Source organism: Poromitra crassiceps, assembly GCF_964638095.1.
Source record: "Poromitra crassiceps genome assembly, chromosome: 15".
Taxonomy (NCBI): Eukaryota; Metazoa; Chordata; class Actinopteri; order Beryciformes; family Melamphaidae; genus Poromitra; species Poromitra crassiceps.
In genome coordinates, this window is record NC_139634.1 from 11,209,456 (window position 1) to 11,231,692 (window position 22,237).

Here is a 22,237-nt window from a genome sequence, read left to right on the forward strand (position 1 = left end):
AATAAAAATCCGAGAATCGATTTTTTTGAACCCAGCCCTAGTCATCACCAGTATTGTTGTATTGTAATAATATGCCATAAAGGTTTATTGAAATTTTGGGGAGAGCAGGGGGGAAAAATAAAAAAAATGCATTTCCTCTTCTGTAGAATGGTAGGGGAAACACTGGTGTGTGTGTGCATATGTAGGGAGTGTGATGCAGTGTAGGTCATTTGTATGGTGTGTGAACATCACAGGGTTTTTTAGATTGCTTTTTTAGATTGCGTGCAAAAATTGGTCAGGAAGAAAAAGAAGGGGAAAAACTGCACCCACTGCATATTTCCAAAGCTCAAGTTATCCAGTTATGTTACAGTTTTTCACAATTGTTAACACACGTTTCTCAAAACAATAACGGCTTTCTCAAAACTGCACACACAAAACTGAAAACCTCACACACACAAAATGCTAAACCTGACACTCCCTTTGCAAGAAGACTCTTTGCCATCAAATCTCTTATCTGTTCACAAAATGGAACTCGTGTTTTCATTTGGTACACACAGCCATATTTTCAAATGACACACACATACCATTCATTGAGTACACAACATTTGCTGCACGCTACCAAGCATTTACAGCACACTGAAGTGCAAAATTGAAAACACAATCATAGAAATGGAACAAACCATTATGAATGACAATGACTCTGGAGAAGGAGCCATTTCTCCTTTTGTAAAATGTCTCAGTGTAGGCCTACTTTTTTCATAGTTACAGTAAACATAAAACAGCACACAAATATGCAGCAAAAAAAGTTTTCGGTTCTCTGGTTGTCTCTCTCTTCAAAGTTCTCCATTGTTCACCAAACAAAACAGAGGCTCAAGGCACTTTTATCCTGCAGCCCTGATTGCAAATTGCTCAACAGACCTGAATGTTCAGAGATTTGAATATTTGTGGGTTGATGCTTTGAGAGTTTACTTGAGAAGTGTGTGCAACAACAACTGAACATTGTTGTGTAGTGTTTTGACAACAAGGTGATGTGTAATTGACATCAGAGTGTAAAGAAGGAAAGTCAGAGTCTAACGCAGATGAGGGAGTGTGAAGTAGTGCCAAATTGGGTCGAGCGATTGGTACATGAAGTGAAGGTTGTGCAAATTGTGCCGAATTTTCGCTTTTTGTGTGTTAACAATTGTGAAAAACTGTAATCGGGAATCACTTTATTTACATATCTGACACAGTAAGGAAAGGAGGAGCAACGTGTAAGTAACGTGCTTGATAGCTGAAGATACATGTGAGTGTAAACATGCCACATTCCACGTCTTCTATTTTGGTCTGGCCAATAAGATTGTCCCTCCCCATTTGTAGGTCTCTCTCAGGCCGCATCGTTGGGGGTGTGTGGTGGTTCTTCACGCTCATCATCATCTCGTCCTACACGGCCAACCTGGCTGCCTTCCTGACCGTGGAGAGGATGGTGTCTCCTATAGAGAGCGCAGAAGACCTGGCCAAGCAGACTGAGATAGCGTACGGGACGCTGGACGCCGGCTCCACCAAAGAGTTCTTCAGGGTGAGATCAGAAGATGAGCGGATACACTCATACGTGCAAACCCCGGACTCAAAGATGTCTATTTTTACACAGTGCCACATACAGATAGAGACACACGCACACACGCACACGCACACACACACACGCACACACACACACACACACACACACACACACACACACACACACACACACACACACACACACACACACACCATTGACTGTATAATATATGGACAACGCATCCCCGCTTGACCACCATGCAAAAGTGAAGCCAAAATATCTTGTTTCCGCAAGCTGCCATCTTGCTTGGAGTCGAGTTGAGCAACAGAGTTTTGAGAGTGGCTGTCACAGCTGTCAATCACCCCTTTTTATCATCAAATAACAAACTTATCAGAAAGATTAGCAATTGAACATACATCAGCGTGATAATAACTACCTCAAATGACAGAAACCATCCTTGGTAAAACAAATATTTGTGTACTTTTTTGCTTTTTTCGTTTGGCTCATGTCCCATCCGCTAACATGGGGGGCAGGACTTCTGACCTATACTGGTCTGGGACCAGCCACAAGGGGCCAATAGAGATGTTTTGGCTTCACTTTTGAGGAGCTGCCATGACGTCCACATTTTATACAGTCTATATGGCACACACACACACGCTGCTGCTGAAAAGTGGAACTGACAATGGCCTACATCTTCCCTCTATCTCTTGCCTCTCTCTCTCCCTCTCTCTCTCTCTCTCTCTCTCTCTCTCTCTCTCTCTTTCAGAGGTCTAAGATAGCTGTGTTTGAGAAGATGTGGTCCTACATGAAGTCGGCCGACCCGTCCGTGTTCGTCAAGACCACAGACGAGGGCGTGATGAGAGTCCGGAAGTCCAAGGGCAAGTATGCCTACCTGCTGGAGTCCACTATGAATGAGTACATAGAGCAGAGGAAACCCTGTGACACTATGAAGGTGGGAGGGAACCTGGATTCTAAAGGTTATGGCATCGCCACTCCCAAGGGCTCCCCTCTCAGGTAAAGCCCTGCCACTGCAGGCCGGCTGGATAAAAGCCCTCAGCGCTTTCATCGGAGCCCCTGCATGAGCACTGCTTCATCTGTCACCTGTTGATTTGTCCATCGAGCTCAGTAGCTATTTGCTCATTCATCTGCACAGTCCAACACATTCATGCATTCATGCTAGGGCTCGGTATCGGTGCTCAATCACTTTAAGGCAGGGATACTCAACTTGCTTTGCCCGGGGGCCACTTTCGTGAAATGATAGGAGGCCAGGGGCCAGTTAATAAACAAAGAATATACATTTTTCTGTAGCGGATTGTAGGTTTTTGGGGTGTCAGCCGGAGTTTAGTCTGACAATGTTGTGCACACCGGATAGTTAGTTAAGTTAAGTTAGTTAGGTTAAGTACATACATAAGTGCCTGAGTAGTGAGCAGACGGCGGTATTTGACAATGTAGCAGCTAAATCATAGAGTATTGAAAGATATTCCATATTCCAGACTGAAATGCTATAACAGAAGTGGAGTATTGGCCAGAATGACATGAACATTTGGACACTTATTCAGCGGGTATCTTGCATGTTGCGTTCAGGTGCACTGTAATTTTTTTTTTTTTTTTTTTGCAATTCCATCCATCCAGCGGGCCGCATGTGGCCCACGAGCCGCAAGTTGAGTATCACTGCTTTAAGGTATCGACCAAAACAACCCGGTACCAAGTAGCATCCAAACTTCTCCAGTCAAACGTTATACCCAGCATTTGTATGGTTCCGCTCGCAGCCAATCACCGCAGGCGTTCTTCGATTTAACGTGACGTGTGATTGGCCCACTACCGCAGCAGCTACAACCCCGTACAGTCTGTGGTGGTGAAGTCGAGCGCGTGGCGTATGTGACTGAGTTGGCAGTTCAGCGTGCTGAGATGCCACCAAAACGTTAAAAAATATGTCTAGTATATAGTATCTATAGTATAGTTACTATAGTACGACACAAAAAGGTATCGAATGACGTACTCTATTGGTGTCAGTACTGGTATTGGTACTGCTATCATAATTATTTAAACCATACCCAGCCCTAATTCATACACATTTGTTTACACATCCATCTTAAATTTGCTTTGTTCAATTTCCTCTCTGTTCAATTTCATGCAATTTGTTTGATCGATGCATCTTATGATAACATACAATGTGCTCAGTATTCCATTCTGCCTCATATCAATGCATTCTCATTCAGACGGCTTGCCATTACGTTTACCTCACGCCACTTTTGTTTCCATTCCGAGCATCCATGCGGTCACAAAGTGTCCATTTGTCACCACTGAAGAAGATCATCCTTGCGTTGATGTTTGCTAGCCTGAGCCTTGGTCTTGGTTACCTGTGTCCCTGACGAAGGTTCACGCTAGCCTGTGTGTGAGCACTGGCAGAAGTGTTAGGGAGGTACTATGAGACGCCCCCAGCCTCCTTTAGCAACACTTTTCTTGCTGCCCTTATTATATTCTAAGTGTCCTTCACGGGACCTTTCTGCGGTCTCCTTGATCTGTTTTGAAGCTGGAACACACCCCAACCCCCCCACCCGCCAAACACACGGAAGAAGAACACACACGCGGCCCACGCGTATGTACACCTTTTGGGCATGTGTGCATCATCGATGCACCGAGAGATTCATACTACGATCAAAACAAACAATCCTGAACGCACACACACACACACACACACACACACACACACACACACACACACACAGATTGACTCAAGCTCTGTCCGCACTCCAAATTCTCGCTCCTTCGTTAGCGATGTAAATCACGTCGTCGCTCGCTCAAAGCGGCCGCGCTCTTGAAGCAGGATTACAGCTAAAAGGATCACGTCCCATATGCCCACTTTTCCACTTAAGCCAGAGCTCACGTGCTGAATGTGAAATCCACAGACTTTGAAATGATATTTTCCCACATTCCCAATGTGATAATTGATGTTCTCAATGATGATTCAAACTGAACTGTATTTCTGCCGACGATGTCCGAGATGAGCAGCTGTCATTTCATTTCACATTACATTAACACTTTAACCAACTTCCCCATTCATATGTCTCTCCTCCTGACTGTAGAGAGAGTAGACGAGGAGGAAGGGGGGTGCATCGGAAGCTTTTAATCTATCTCTAATAAGGCTGATTGGTTTTAATGAAAGGAGCCATATGGGGAGATTTCATTGAAAACTCACTGAGGATTCACCTTGGTAGACAGCCAAAGGTCATAACACAGCCGACTAGAAATGCTTTGGCTCCCAACACCTGCCTCAAAGGAGCCATTTTAAATTTCACATGAATTGGATCTCATGCAGTCAGTGCTGAATTAGTGATGATAAGACAAGTCGTGAATTAATCTGCTCCCAAGTCACGCAGTGGGACTGACCCACACCTACAGTGCAGCGGTGGGATGCAGTGTAGGACTGCTGAGGATGCCCCCCCCCCGTTATCCGTCTCTCTTTGTTGTCAGTTACTGGCAGAATGATGTATGGTATTCACACATGTTGCCACACAGGGCATCCACAGACATCTGATGCTGTCAGAGAAGATTGCTTTCACTAACAGATAATGGACATTTGTGATTGGATGCGTTTGTATGGAAAGGATGGAAATTTGATTCGAATATTTGATAGATTTGTTTATTTTTGCCGCTCACCTAGAATCAGACATCTGTGGATGGCCTATGAATTCAAAGGGTTAAGTTCAGTCATACCTGCATAAATGCATAGTTTATGCATCAATGTTCAAGTACTGGGAATATATGAATTTGATGATAGATATTTCGGTGCAGGCCTGATTGAAACTAGCACTTTGAAAAGAATAACCCATGCTCAATTGACATAACTCTTCATTTCACAGGGTTTTACTGGCGAGCAGCATACAGATTCTATTGTGTCTGTTCCATCCCTTACATGCCAACCCCCCATGCCTGCCTCACCGTTTCCCCCATTCCCACCTGACATGACCTCCCAGACATCCATCCACTCACCTCAAACCAGCTGACTAACTAACCAATGACCAGCAGGTCTCTGGACCATCCATGTCCTCCTCCACACACTGCGACTTCTTTCTTTCTGTCTGAGTTCACTGGGCTGAGAAAGAATTCAGAGGTTTTACCAGCCCCCAGGATACCTGTGTTGCTGTGTTGTGCACTCATGGCTGGGGATGAAGTCTCTCTGCATCTCCTGATAAGAGAGGCAGAATAGCAGCACGCCCTATGAAAATATATACAATAAAAATAAATACATATTAATAATATCTGAATATATATATATATATATATATATATATATATATATATATATATATATATATACACATACATATATATATGAATATATATATGAATAAAAAAAATATTAAAAAAAGGCAAAGGCTATCATATTTTTTTCTCTTCCCTGCAAAATCAGATTGCCATTCTGCCTGTCTGGGAGCTGTGGATGGAGAGAGGCTTTCTCCACAGCCAGTCAGCTACAGGAAATGCAAACACATTCACACTCAGCAGAGAGAGAGAGAGAGCAACACCTTATGGAGACGCTTTGCATAATGGTGGTTCATGATGGTTGGTGTTTCCTTTCCGCGGCCCAGCACCGTTATCCAGCCTGTAATAAGGAATAACCTTGGTGTGGAAAAGCCCCTCCTGTCTGCATTTGTCTTACTTTTCTGCCTTGAATGCTGATAGGTGTAAATTAATCGTTCACCTGGATGCAGTTATGGGTTGAATGTTGATAGATGAGTTTGCTATTGCAATCTGCATGCTGGTACCGCTGAAGGGAGATTACCATCTGCAGGCAGACTTCCATATCTAAGGCATCTCCATTCATGGTGTGTGCTCTGTCTCCCTCTGAGGCCCCCTGCTTGGTAAAACCTGACTCTACTATGGCCACCCAGCATTTCAGCCCATTGTAGATATATACGACTAACATAATACTGTATCAAACATGTACTGCTAACGTCTAAAGTCTAAAGTGCTCCTGCTCCATATCAGTAGCCATATATGCAGGAGTTTTTTTGATAGTAAGTCAATGTTGTCATAATCACCACCACTGTACGACCAATCTCTCTATATCTGTCCCATATAGAGTGTCTCCTAATGGCTATCGTTTTACTATCATTTTCAAGAAACCCAGTTAACCTGGCAGTGTTAAAACTGAACGAGCAGGGCCTCTTGGACAAATTGAAAAACAAGTGGTGGTACGACAAGGGAGAGTGCGGCAGCGGGGGCGGGGACTCCAAGGTCAGAGCCAGTTACAAACCCAGCGGGATAACCCACCACCGGCGGTGGGTGGGGGGGGGTGGGTAACCGGCAGACCCACACTGCAACATCCGCTCTGGCAACACCGTGGGGTGGGGGGTGGGGGCAAAGAGTGTACCCTAAGGGGCAATGGTTTGGCCTGAAAGTCTCCCTGCATAGGTAAAGTAATTGTCTTAAACCAATTGGGTCCCTTGTGCTCAATGATTTTTGAGGATTGCGTGCATTCATGCATCCATTCATTTGGCTTTGTAATATTTTCATTAATATATCGATGTGGCTGTTTTGCGTCACTTTTTGGGTGAAGTCATGTACACTTTTTTAGCAAAGATAACCAAGAGAATTCTGACTTTCCTTGTGGGAACTGAGGGTGAGCAGTGTGCCGGTTACCCAAAGTGATATAGTAATACACATCTACTGCCTTAGGGAGCAAGCCAACCAAGCTAGATGGAGTATTAATGCATATCACTTTGACTCTGATGTTTCTAATGAGCTTAAATGCTATGTGTATGTTGTGTATGTGTGCGTGCGTGGCGTGCGTGTTTTTTTGTTTGTTTTTGTTTGTTTTTTTACCTAAGCAAGCTCAAGCATTAACGTGTGTATGCATTTTGCTGCTCTGTGTTTCTGAATCAATAACATAAAATAACATGGTTTATATAATATGTTATTTATGTTATTTCCTTACGGTTGGAAGAATCCCAGTAAACCTAGCGGTGTTGAAACACAATGAGCAAGCCGTCTTAGACAAACTGAAAAACAAATGGTGGTACGATAAAGGGGAGTGTGGCAGCAACGACTCCGTACGAAAGGTCAGTCTCCAACCCACGTCCTGTCATCTCACAACATCTCCCAGCACAACCTTTTTGCCCTGATCCTCCTAGACCAGCCCCAACTCTGCCCCCCTCAGTCTAAACACGCAACAATACCACTGTATATCTCTCCTTGTGGCTCTAGCTAGCACCATTCTGGTCTCTCTTTCTTCACACTGATTGAGCTCGTATTGTCGGAGATTTAGCCCCCGTTCATTACTAGCCTGTGAAAATGTTGCGGATTAGTTGGGATTGTTACAATGGCTTACGATACAGTTAAGACGCGTTGGCCCAAGCAGTACAGTAATCAACCACGTTGTGTAAATCCTCTCTAAGATGGATTGTGTGGGGAGCGTTGTGTTGTGTTGTGTTGTGTTGTGTTGTGATAACCTTGAGTTTGCAGATTAAAATCTGAAGCTACTTTCCCAGGAGACAGAGGAAAGACTTTTTTGTGTGTAGACAGAGCAGAGCAGGAGATGTCAGTGTGGAGAGAGGCAGACGATGACGTAAGGCCTTTGGAACGTGTTGAGCCGTACCCCTTTGCTATCTGGCCCCCCGATAACGATCCCGCCCAACTCTCTCCCTCTGTAACATGTGCATGTACTGTGTATAGATGCCTCTCTGTAACATGGAGTCGGCCCTAAGTCATAGTCTCCCACTGTGCTTGCATGCGTGTTACGGTCTATGTTAGCATGTTTGAACGTGTGTCCTTTGCAGAACAACCTTTTGCTTCTTAGCACAGGTACTGTACCTCCATATGTGTTTGAAGCGTTTCCCAGGGATCCCGAGTCACCCCAGGCATTCAAATATGTCTCTCCTTTCTTCCCATTCTAGTCTAAAGATTATACACACATCAATGGTCTCAATGGTTTTCTGACTTGGCAGGTGGTTAATTGAATTCACCCGGCCTCCCATGTTTAAAGTAGCTCCTGATCACACAATACTGTACCTTTTATTTATATATATATATATATATATATATATATATATATATATATATATATATATATATATATATATATATATATATATATAATTGTACATGCCATGATGGTGTTAGACAGCATAACTCAGACCTGATCCAGTTCTCTGTGGACTTAAGGTCGCTTTCACATATAAGCTGTTTGGTCCGCTTTAAACGCGCCAGAGTTCGTTTCCTCGGATAGTGCGCTTCGTTTGAGGCCGTGTGAAAGGGGCATAACAAACAAGCAAACTCTGGTCCGCTTGAAAACATGGATGGTTCGTTTGTTGTGTGAAAGCAAACCGGACTAAACACAAGAGCAAACAGGAAGCGCCAGTGCATCTCATGATGCAGTGCATCATGAGTGCATCCGTACCGAGTCCATTTAGATGCACTGCATCATGAGTGGAAGATGGTAGAAGGGAGCAAAACAAACACTGCGGCGCGCACATATGTACAGTACCTACGCGCCGCGTGACGTACGTCATCATAACAACAACACATCGTTGTCTCTCAACAGGGCTTGCTTCTCCTTCGGTACGTACTGCCTCACTCGTCCCATCCGCAGAATGAAATGTTCAACAGTTCGCTGCCTCATCTGCTGCTCATACTGGGCACATTCTTGTAAAATATAATTATTTGATAGTAACACCAAAGTAAAACCATGAATCCCAATATCACAGGTGGTGTTGCTCCATGGTTTGTGTTTTGCGGATTCACTTTTTTTTTTACCTTTATTTATACAGGGGAAGTCTCACTGAGAGCAATGCTCTCTTTTTCAGGAGCGCCCTGTTCACATTCACACACACATTCATACCTGGAAGTTGACCAGTACAACCACAGTCTGATCTGTTGATCCACTGATCAGCTCCACTGGAGCAGTTGGGGTTAAGGGCCTTGCTCAAGGGCACCTCAGTGGTGGTAATGAGGGAGGGGCAAGCGCTGCCTTTTCACTTTCCCCACCCAGATTTATCCTGCCGGTCCCGGGGATTGAACCTACGACCTTCCGGTCACAAGCTCGCTTCTCTAACCATTGGGCCACCACTGCCCACTTGTGTTGTTCAGTCAGCCCTCAGCCAGGCAAGAAGCCGGCTGAAGAGGAGAGATTTCCCTTCTCTATTCTGTCCAATAGACGAGTGACTGTTTTGACCACGTGACATTGTTCAGAAAGTTTGGTGCACTTGACAAATTGCACTTGACAAATTGACGAATCGCACCGAGTCCACCAGCTTATATGTGAAAGCGACCTAAGAGGCCATTTACACCTGGCATTAACATGTGTTTTCTGTCATCAGATTGCAATCAGATTGTGCTTGACCACTTGAAAGTACAGGTGTAAACGCCCCCAAGACACATTGAAGACGGATTGCAATCTGATCGGCCAGAGGTGGTCAGGGACGTATTGTGTACACATTGAACACAAGTGTAAATGCAATGTGTACTCTCAATCTGGATAGAGCAACTGTATGCGGATTGAGAGGACACCCATTTTGGGTGATCAGATTGCAATCTGATTGCAATCTGATCACCCAAAACGCATGTCAACGCCAGGTGTAAATAAAATCTGGCTAATGTGGTCAAGCACTATCTGATTGCAACCTGATGAGAGAAAATGCATGTTAATGCCAGGTGTAAATGGCCTCTGAAATCATTGTTGTTGTTGTGGTGGTGGTTGTTGTTGTTGTTTTTACAAACATTTGAGAAAACATGAGCGTATGCTAATTCAGGATTAATGAAGTCTTATCGATTTAAGTGAATGGAAAATTAAAAGCCTGAATGTCTACGGTGGCTAAGGATCCCTGGGCCGATGTTGGAAGTAGAGGTGCTAAAAAGTAAATGCTCTACCAAAGTGACATAATAAATTAGTGTAGCGTTAATCTGTCCAAGTGAGTCCAAACTGATTTAAATCGAATAACCTCCTCGTCAGACCACAAGAGATAATAGGTTGAATGATTCAAGGCTAATCCTTAATGAGCCCATTTCATTATTGACTATAAATAGGCATAAATGTAAACAGATGCAATTATGACAGAGCTTAATTACCCACAAGATGAAAGCAGAATCAAACTAAAGATTTGTTTATACTATTGTTGCATGGATGCATGTGATGAAAAGCATTTTGGAGCTTGTCAATGTATTTGACTTGTATCTTTCTCTCTTACAGTAAAATTATGTTTTAGTAGAGATAAAATAGCCATCTGTATGGAGTAAAAAAAAAACATTTGAAGAAACGTACAAAACATGTGTTGAATATTAATACGTTTAAAAAATTCAAAATCTAGATAAATGTCTGCTATTTTAAAGACCATGAATATGTTTTGTGTGTGAGTGTGTGTGTGTCTTGTCTAGTACTTTACATGTATAACTACATCTCTCTGTGTTCTGTGCATTTGTATGTGTGTGTGTGTGTGTGTGTGTGTGTGTGTGTGTAGGGTGTAGGATGTTTGTGTGTGCGTGTGTGTGTGTGTGTGTGTGTGTGTGTGTGTGTGTGCGAGTGCGTGTGTGCTCACGCACGTGTGTGTGTCAGTGCATGTGTGTGTGTAGGGTGTAGTGTCTGTGTGTGAGGGTGTGTGTGTGTGTGTGTGAGTGTGTGTGTGCGCATGTGTGAATCAGTGCATGCATGTGTGTGTGTGTGTGTGTGTGTGTGTGTGTGTGTGTGTGTGTGCGTGCGTGCACGTGTGTGCGTCTCAGTTTGCTGTAATGCATTTGAGTCTTTGCACTGGTGTTTCCTACCTGTTTGTGAGTATATTATATGTGCATAATACATGTATAATGTGTGTCTGTCTTCACATTATTGACTTATCTGTTGAGTCGTGTTTGCGTCTCCGCCCCTTCAATGCTCCTCACCGCGTTCCTCTACCGCCCCTCCCCACCCCCCACCCCCACTCCCGCTCCAGGACAAGACGAGCGCCCTGAGCCTCAGCAACGTGGCGGGGGTCTTCTACATCCTGATCGGCGGCCTGGGCCTGGCTATGCTGGTGGCCCTGGTGGAGTTCTGCTACAAGTCCAGAACCGAGTCGGCCCGAATGAAGGTGTCCACCGCGCGAGCCGCTGCCGCCTCAGCCGCACAGGCCTTTCACTGCTCAGCCTTAGACAGTGGTGCTAGCGCCCCCTACACAGAGCTGCAGAGCTACGGCCTGTACGCCAACAACACTGTTAAGATATAAGAGCAGAGCACGGCCACGGGGTAGGAAAACGCTGTGTGATCAAGCCGTGATGATGATGATGATGATGATGATGATGATGTTGATGATGAAGTCCGCCTCCTCACCCCCCCCCCCGCCCATCTAACTGTGATCACAGTAGGCCCACTCACGGCTTCCAGCGCAACGCAAACGCTCTCCTGTACCTCTCTCTTGGTATCACTTGATTTTAAATTGCCATTATGCCTGTTTCTTAACGCACACTGCTAAAGCTTCTGTGTTTAGCACGCAAGTTGTAGACTGATAGATAGCCTGATGCTGCCAGATGGATGGAGGCTGTTTCACATTTGTTTCACATGGTATAGAGAGCCCCAGGAATGAGTCCGGAAAACATCGATGCTAACACTTCCGGGTTCTTCACTGTTTTCGCCTATGGGATTTTTGAATCGGTTTTTGGCGCGATGCTTCAAATAAGGTCTCTGGGCAACGCAAGCTTAATCAAACGCGAACCAGTGTTCAGCGGGATAATCTTCACACACTTTTATGAGTTTTTAAGCTTTTACGTGCCGTTAAAAGGGCGGCTAGCTAGCAAACGGCTAAATGAGACTACACTGTTGAGTCGATATTATACGTCAATAACGTCATCACTTCAAAAGACGAACACGGAAATTATCTTTCCCTCACCTTGTTCAGCCCGGGGTAAACAGTGCACAGCAGCGCACACATCAACAACACTCCAGGTTGAGTGGTGACGTGACGGGGAAGCCTATTGCCTACTGTGTGTAGTTTTGGATTAGATTAGCACAAGCTTTTTACTTCTAGGGCTCGCATTTACGCTTCAAATCTCATGAAAGTGGTCCTCATGTGTGAAGATTATCCCGCTGAACACTGGTTCGCGTTTGATTAAGCTTGCGTTGCCCACAGACCTTATTTGAAGCATTGCACCAAAAACCCATTCAAAAATCCCATAGGCAGAAACAGTGAAGAACCTGGAAGTCCGCGACTTTGATTTTATTTGATTTTATTTGATTAATTAATGCTTGCAGTGGAGCCAAGGCCCCACTGAAAAACTGCAGAACTTTACAGAGAATCATACATTACAAAAAGATAAACTACATAAAAGATAAGCTACATACATACAAAACAAATTTTAGGTTAAGAGTTCCACGTTCCGACTACAAAAATACGTCATCCCTGGGGCTCTCTATTGTGAACTTGTGAACTCAATACCGCCCCATCTGCCGGAGTCAGGTAGACTGATGACAACCCAAACAACAACTTTCCTTGTGCTTGTACATCGAGGTTACAATTTAGTATTTTCTAATAGTTTACCTTTAGGGTTACCTCTTGATTATACGTTGAATATTCAAGCTCACTCACTACTAGAAGATTCCTGACATTTTACACTTTACACTGCATTGATCCAAATCCAAAAATGTGAAAAAGATAAAAGAAATGGTAAAATAGTTAAAATAATAATAATAATAATAATTAGTTCAGTTTACAAACATTACTCTTTTATTTCATTTCATCCCCCCCCAGGCTCTTTAGTTGAGCCTTAGCATTAAGGTCATCATTAACTACAATCACTTTGTAGCACACCTTTAAGACATTTCACTTTTACAATACAGGTAAAAAGGCTATTTGAATCAAAGTGGTATAATCTCTCTAATACCTCTGTCTCTCTCAGCAAATCTCTACGCTGCTCCCTCTTCTCTTTTTGCTGACTGTCGCAATGTAGGGCCCATTGTAGTGCACATCCTATATATGTATACCATAAAGGCAGGCCCGGTGCGGCTCACATGTGTCTCATCACCACTTTGACCCAGAACAGTCTCACTCTCCTACTACTTCAAGTTCCACGGCCCACCGGGCTCACTAAACCCGTTAAAAACCTTCTTCCTATTTTTAATAGCAATCTGAACGTACCGCTTCCTTAAAAGTTTATCCTCCATCATACACAGCTGTTAGTCACCTGCTCTCAACAGGAGCGCCGCCGTCTCCATAATCAGCTGACAACAACCCTAATCTTTGATATTTTTTCTCCTTCCAACATCAAAGACACGTCGGGCACGGCGAAATACTCTTTACGCTAATAGCAAAAAACAAGACAGGCCAAGACGGGGGAGTGATGATCAACACGAATCTCTTATGTTTTAATCAGCCCGTGAAGAAGCTACCTGATCAGTATGCTTATGGGATTGGCTAGAAGCCTATTAGTCCAGCGGTGCCTCCGTGCTGTTGGTTTGAAAGAAACAACAAAGCCGATCCAATTAGAGTCACTGTACTCCTCCAATCCCCATGCAGCACATGTGCACACGCCCACCCGCGCGCGCGCACGCACACACACAAACACACACACACAAAAACACACACACACACACGCACGTCACACATAATTAGCTCTGCTTTCGAGCGCGCTGGCTTTTATTGCAATAGACTGGAGAAGGGAGCTATTAAACCAATGAGTGGAGCCTGAACTCCCTTCTTACTGCCCACTCCGCTCCTCCTATTACAATTTAGGACACTGCTGCACATGGGCCAGCACCACGGTTTACCACCCACCCGCCGATAGATAAAGAGGATGAAAAGCAACACCCTGTGACTGCTAACAGCTCATTCTACTCCTTCTTCACTTATTTACACACCAGCAACAGCACATTCAGACGCTAACATAAACAGCTGCTTATTGCTCATATATTCATGTGATTAGTCACTTAGACTGGAATTGCATGCAGCCGAGGCCTTGCAGCTGAAACAGTCTGCAGTCTTGTGTTTGTTTTTCTAAAAGAACGGTACACACGTTCTGTTTACTACGACGGACTGCTAACTTTGTTTTATTTGTCGGTTGGTTTTCTTGACAGCAATCCATCAACGACGCCATGCGCTGCTCCACCCTGACCAGGATGAGCGGCAACGGGAGCGGCGGAGAGAACGGACGCATCCTCCCGCACGACTTCCCCAAGACCGTTCAGACGCTGCCCTGTATGAGCCACACCGCCAGCATGGGACTGGGCGCCTCCGGCATGTGATCGTCACATGACTCCCCCCCGGGCGAGGAGCAGGCAGGGGAGTCATGTGATCGTCAACGTGACTCCCCCCCCCCCCTCCCCGGCGAGGAGCAGGCAGGGTGGGGCAGGGAGAGACTCTGTGACCTCCCCGATCGTGGCCGTCCTTGTTGACCCATCCATCCTTCCTGGCTGCCAACCTGCCCGACTCGTACAAGACTTAACCTACTGCCAAAATGCACTGTCGACCCGCGCCCTATAAACTATGAACAACACAGACTCAGAACTTTTTTTCTAATCGGAGGATGTTTGAAAAAGAAATATTGGGAAAAAATTTAGAAAAAAAAATCTGCAATAAAGAAGCTGTCAGTGGGGCGTGTTTTTGAATTTTTTTACGGTGTTCATTTATGTGAAGAAAAAAAAACTCTGCCTATTCTTCAATGTTGACGCCTGCGCTGTGCCATTTCTATGGAGCTGTTGACGTTAGTCTGCGTGTGCAATATCTTCACTGTCACTGCTGATCTTCTACTACCTAGATGCTTTCTGATGGCGGACGGATCGTGTATTTGCACAGATGTGGTAGAGGAGGACAAACGCTCGTGACTCTTTGATATATGTTTTGGGACGTTCCTGTTCCTCACTCTCACATTTACACCATTTTGGACGGAGACAATGCTCAGTGTAGCTGTAGCATATCCGGTCTTTATGATATTATATAGAGTTTACATTGTGGTAATAAAGAGTAGTTGATTTGATTGATCCTTGATTGAAGGTTAATCCTGTTTAAATCAGCAATTAACCGGGCGACAACAGAACATGCATTGCTGCTACACCTCATTAAACACGCCATGCCTTGTCTTTGTGCCATACGACAAACACACACACAGACACACCACACATACAAACACATACAGACACACCACACATACAAACACACACACACACACACACACACACACACACACACACACACACACATACATACAAACACACACGCATACAAACACACAGACACACCACAAACTTGTTGCTATTGTAGTCTTTGGTTTAACCAGTAGATAAAGAGTTTGCACATTACTGATCACAACTACCGTCAGAGTAGACTGGTGTGGAAGTGCTGACCTTTGAACTGTTTTAACATAGTGATGGCGGAGAAACAGAGATCAGGCATCAAAACATTGATATGTTGATCTGTGGCTGTATGTCCAGTACTGAGTGACCTTACACTGTATTCTACTGTTCTGAGTCGTGATGGCACATCCATCCCTATGTCTGGCTGGCTATTTGCAGCAGCCGATAAAGAACAGAGATGGACAAGATCAGACATCATCTGCAGGGGGTGGAAAATCCTCAGACTATTAGAGTACTCGCTGCATAATTTAGTCACTCCCATCTGTGATGTATTTTCAGCTGTATTCACTTTTAATGACATCGGCAGTGGAGCCACTCTGCATCCATCTCCATTTATTGCTAGTGGAATAGCCTAGCCCCTGCAGATTGTGTGCGGCCTGTAAAAGGAGAGTTGGCCGCCTCTCTCCGTTGCTCGCTGGCTAAAGGCAGGAGGCGGGATTGAAACCCTCGCTGTGGTTGACAGAATCACAGTCACTATTATCAATGTTTATTGGATTTCAAGGTGACAGCGGCCGCTGCGCTGGCTCTGCTTTCCAGCGCTCTCTTTCAGATCATGTCAGGTGACGAGCCATCAGGGTTGCAGCAGGGCAGGCCCTGGACAGCCCTGCCTGGAGGGTATATGACAAAGTACAACGTGTCAAGGAAAAATACACCCTCAACCACTTTACCACTGGGAACAAACGGCTATTAATGGCAATGTACCTTGCATTTATGGGTCTATTTCGTTGGTACTTTTCTAAAAAAAAAAATACTGACCAAATACATTATAGAAAACAAATGTAGATGAGAGGACATCAAGTCAAGATAATGTTCAATGCTGCTTCAATGGAGATCACAACGATAGCAAACAATCAGTACAGGGCATACGAGTCATGTAAACTTTGCTTGCTCCCGCTAATCGCTATTGCTCTCTGCACCTATAACCCACAGTTGAATGCAACAAGTCCAGGCACATTACCTTGTCGAAAGGCATTCTGGGAGATGTAGGAAATCATTGACAGGTTGAGGGAAAATTGGTACATCAAAAAGGCAAATTACAACACACACAAAAACAAGCAAACCCTGGAAAGCATCGACCATCAGATTAATGATATAGCTATAACCTATATAACAGTGTAGGCCAGAATTTTCCTTGAAAGTTACTGGGTGGTGGTTGTTGCTAGAAATAAGATTTTCACTGCTGTTCGATTATTTAACGCACATTATAGGGACCTCTCATTTCACAGCTGGGGTAAGACTTAAGGGTTTGGTTTGATTTCCTTTCCTGCTTTACACAACAGTAACCAAATCTAATGAATGACCTCTCTTTCTCTACACACATACAAGCAAGGCCGATGGACAGTCTGAGTTTACTGAAGTCATACATATCTCCACCTATTATGTATATAAGACTTTTCTCCTTTCCCAGTGACAATGTATGGCCTCCTTCCTGTCATGCCTCAGTGTACCCAAATGAGTTAACACATACTTTTCCTTCCTTCCTTCATCTCTGCCTCTTCTTTCGCTGATGTTGCTTAGTTAGGACTCACAGCACAACACTCTTGAGTGGAGGCTTTACCTTTGAAACGATGTTTTATATGCCATAACAGATTTGTAAAAAGACACTCAATGTTTGTATTATAAAGGAGAGTTGGGGTGCCACAAAGTGTTATACACTTTGAAGAGTGTAAAAAAAAACCATACTGATGTTGAATAATGTGTAAACGCTAATGTTGTTGAACCAGTTCAAACCAGCTTTGAGTTAATCTCACTTTAATTTGTTGCAATTTCAAGAGGATTTCATGTTGGTGGGGGTTTTTTTGTGTTTGAAATTTAACACAATTAGATTTCTTTTCTCTCGTTTTATTTTTTCCACAGTATTTTACGACCAAATCTAGTGGCACAATTTCAGGGGCGGACTGGGATCATAATTCAGGCCGGGCATTAGATACCAAGCGTGCCAGGCCGATACGGGCCGACGCGCGAAAAATTTGGGCCGTTTGAAGCTCAATTTGGGCCGTTTGAAGCCCAATTTGGGCCGTTTGAAGCCCAATTTGGGTCGTTTAAAGCCAGATTTGGGCCGTTTGAAGCCCGATTTGGGCCGTTTGAAGCCCAATTTGGGCCAAGTCCAATTTTACAATGAGATGCACCCACTTTAACCCTGAATAAAGTAATAAAACCACTAGTAAACCAGTAGGCGGCGCCTGGCCTGCTGTTCAGTGAGTGGCCACCGGGCATTTGCCCGACGTGCCCGATTATGCAGTCCGCCCCTGCACAATTTGTTCACCGGAAACATCATTATGGCTGGGTTTTTTTCTATCATATCAAAAAGGTGTTGCTGAGTTTAAAAATAAAAATTATGGTTCATTCATGGGTAAAAAAAAAAAAAAAAAAGAAGGAATCTGACTTTTGAGAAATAAACTTTTTTCTAGCCAAAGTGTCCTGGAAAGAAGTCATCATGATTTTGTAACTGAATAAAGGAATACACTATGTACATTTGTTTGCTTATTGTGTTTGTAGTGAATTATTTGTGCAGCTGTGGAAATAGGCTAACCTAATTTCTGTGGATTCCACTACAGTGGTGGTAGGACTACCTACCTCACACTAGATTACTCACTGGGACTCATAGAACACACAAGTAAGCTGCTGTAGCTGCTCTTGAGTTAATGGAGTAGGCTGCTGTATACTAACCTGACTCCGCCAGATGGGGCGGTATTGAGTTGACAAGTTCACAATACCACCACATTGTGAAGCAAACCCATCCATCTGGCAGCGTCAGGTTAGCTGTATACCGTTCTGATTCATTGCAAGTTTGTACAACTAATCAGTACTGTGAAATGAGTTGTATATCCTACTGGAAATGCACTGTTTTTTTTTTGACAAAACCCATCAAAATGTGAGTTTATTTAGTGAACTTGAAGGTCAGAGTACGTGCTTGTATGTTTGCTAGAGTTCTCTCTCTAGATAAATAGCGAAAGTGCGACACCTGACGTCAGTCACATCCATACAGGTCACATCACGCGCAGCCCGCCAGTGACAGACAGTCTACTGAGCCTACTAGAACATACTTCGCTCGTGCCGCGTGGTGGAGGTCAGATACTGGAGGAAAAACATTGCTAGCTCCGCGAACTAAGGTTTATTAGGTAAGTTTGGTGTATAAGTTGTGTTTATGGGGTGGGGCTTTAGGATTCTATGCTCTAACGTTAGTGTAACGTAAACTGCAACATCGTTTTTTCCCGTGTGTGGGATGCTGAATGCAAAAAAGTTAGCTAGCTAACTAACTTTGCAATCCCCTCCCACACGCACACACACACACACACACACACACACTTGTCTCTGGTATCAGCCTCTCAAATAAATGCTTTCACCACATGTAGAAGTAGCTACACAACAATGTGCTAAACCACTGCGTTGAATTGTGTTATCCTACCCGAGTGCCTTTGCACTTAAGACATGTTAATATTGGCGGAGCTTATTTACGTGGCTTTATACTGGGGGAGTGAGTTGACCCAACTTACTCGTTGCTAGTCGCTACCAGTCGGGACTCTACTGACCAAGTCAGTTTTGAACAACTTAGCTCTTAAAAAGATGCAAGCCAAAATGTCCATTCCTGCTAGCTAGCACTATTCAAACAATGATAGTCGAATTTCAGGAGGTGCACAACTCTGGCACAAAGTACTGCATGTAAGGCCTACTTTCAGAGGTTCAAGCTAGAGAAGCTAATGATGTTGAACCTGCGGGACAATGAAATAGTCAGATACTAGATGTGTGTGAAAAGAAGTGGCTCTAAAGAGTGCCATGAAGGACCCATGAGATGTGTGACCGATCTGACCACATGAGGAAATTGTTTTTCAAGAAGTCTTTTCAGCTGTGTTGAGCCCACTCACTCAGATCTAAGTACCTAAGATGCTGCTGCAGGGAATATTTATTTTAGCAGAAGCAAGCAAGTAGGCTACTTCTGCTGTTACTGCTGCTGTTCTGTTGCTACTGCTTGATAGACAGGGACCCACTTCAGAACCAACCTGAAAAAGTAGGCCCAAGAGAGCTCAGTCATGACCAAGCTATGATCACCAGAACCAATAATATATCTGTGTGTGTGTGTGTGTGGGGGGGGGGGGGGTCTGAGTGACTGACTAGCCATGAAGTATTATGATACTAGACCTTATATAAGTCATTATAAATTGCTTATAATGTGTTGTTATTATTTATTATTATTATTATTGTTGTGGTTGTAAAGCATTATGAACATTTATGAGTGCTTCTGACTTAAATTTCTGAAATGAAAATTGGGGACATTTTCAGTTCTGTAGTCAATATCATTAAAGCATCCAATGTTATTATCTATGAAATAAAAATGGCTTTTCATGTAACTGTAACTGTTGCACTGTAATAAACTGGTGCAGGCTGACTGATATCCCTCCAAAATACCACATTAAAACACCTTGAGGAGCACCATAGAAAAATTCATGCTGTGATTTGGTATCAAAAACTTTTGACATTGAAGATTTCTGTAAGATTTTTATTTTTTCTGGGCGATTGGGTGGCGTGGCGATCACTTCTGTTCTGGAAATTGCTCAGAAACCCCCTTATTGTCAAAATACCAGGGAAAGCCATACATTCCCTGAATGCCCTAGGTCTAATTTGTGGTTGCAACGTCTTTTTGAACATTGTGAGCGGCGGCGGTAACCCTTCATTTGAATAACAATGTTTGTTTTTAGATAGGCTACTGCCATCAAGATGAGGAGGGATCCAACCAAGCCAAAGGGGAGGATGTCCTCTTATGCCTATTTTGTGAAGACCTGTCGGGAGGACGACAAGAAGATACGCCCTGATGCTTATGTTAACTTCTTAGAGTTTTCCAAGAAGTGCTCCGAGCAGTGGAAGGTAGTAAAAACAAAGGACTGACATGGAGATCCTGTTCACTTTTAGTTTGTCACTCACATTCAGAATGATTATTATTTTGTTCCTCAAGAATTGGAATTGGATAATGTCATTGTGTAACATTAATGGTGTGAAATGATTTGAAAATTACTCAGATACATGGTCAAGTGTATCTGTATAGGCCAGTAACAGTCTCAAACTCCTATATATGCTATGCATAAATTAAAACCAACCACCCCAACCCTTAGACCCTCAATGAGAATGAGGACAATCTCAAAACAAATGCCTCAATCAGGAAAAAACAAACGGTGTTGCCACCGAAGGTACAAATTGCTAGTTTGTTCCTCTGTTTTCAGACGATCTCTGCCGAAGAGAAGGGCAAGTTTGAGGACTTGGCCAAGGAGGACAAGGCTCGCTATGAGAGGGAGATGAGGACCTATGTTCCGCCATCCAAGGGTGTCAAAAGGAAGATGTTCAAGGACCCCGCAGCCCCCAAGAGACCTCTGTGAGTCCTCACTCACCATTAGATAGAGTCCTGTCTCTAACACGAGAGGCTGTCTACAGGACCAAATACATCTGAATCATCTGCAGCTGAGTCATGTCCGAAGACCGAAAATGAAACATGTCACTTTGCATAAATGACAAGCTCATTCTTTAACCCCGTCCCCCCCCCCCACCCACTGGCTTTTTTCCAGATCGTCCTTCTTCATTTTCTGTGCGGAGTTCCGCTCCAAGGTCAAAGGTGAGAGCCCTGGCTTGTCCATGGGAGATACTGCCAAGAAGCTGGGTCAGATGTGGCAGAGCACCATGGCAGTGGACAAGGAGCCCTTTGTGAAGAAGGCTGCTGAGCTGAAAGAGAAATATGAGCTGGTAAAGAAACCTTGAGCTGTTCTCTTACCTTGAAGATGCTCAACCAGTACTTGTTCTTTTGACACAACAAATGCTGTAAGGGAATGAGTTCAAGTTGTGTTGTTTAGATAGACTTGTTATTGGAAATGTTACTGTGGGGCAGGGTTGTCAGAAAATGTTGATACTTCGATAAATATCAATACTAAAAATGTGAAATCGATACAATAATCATTTTCAACAGTATCAATACCAGCAGTGCTTTCTCTTCATGTAAAGTCAAAAAAATGTATTTGTCCGACACACACCCCACACCACTACCCCACAGCCCCTCCTCTCACTATTAGCAGTCAGCTGGGTTATTGCCTCAGTCAGCAAACAATGCTCCATATTGGTGCTGATGAAGGGGGTTACTATGGATGCGTTTGTAAATAGCCACTCGAGCACCAGAGTGCACCGTGGACCGTTTGTAAATTGGGAATGCTGTTGGAATACAGCGAACAGCCGCGCCCCCCTTTTTATGCCTTCGCCGGCGATAGCCAGGCCGGAGGCATTATGGATTTGGGTTGTCCGTACGTCCGTCCAATGTTCGTTAACGCGGTATCTGAGGAACGCCTTCACGGAATTTAATCAAATTTGCCTCAAACGTCGACTTGGACTCAAGGATGAACTGATTAGATTTTGGTGGTCAAAGTTCAAGGTCACTG

The 22,237-nt window shown here is 44.0% G+C and overlaps 1 protein-coding gene across 1 annotated transcript in view; it reads left to right on the forward strand.

The window, feature by feature from the left end:
• gria1a (glutamate receptor, ionotropic, AMPA 1a) overlaps window positions 1-14,717 on the forward strand; it is a gene marked incomplete at both ends in the record, with an annotated part of 114,830 nt that extends 100,113 nt beyond the window's left edge. Inside the window, 5 exon segments of the mRNA XM_083651573.1 lie at window positions 1,336-1,534; window positions 2,283-2,530; window positions 6,643-6,757; window positions 11,440-11,574; window positions 14,550-14,717. Coding sequence (XP_083507699.1) covers window positions 1,336-1,534; window positions 2,283-2,530; window positions 6,643-6,757; window positions 11,440-11,574; window positions 14,550-14,717 — 865 coding nt within the window.
• Between the last annotated feature and the right edge of the window lie 7,520 nt (window positions 14,718-22,237).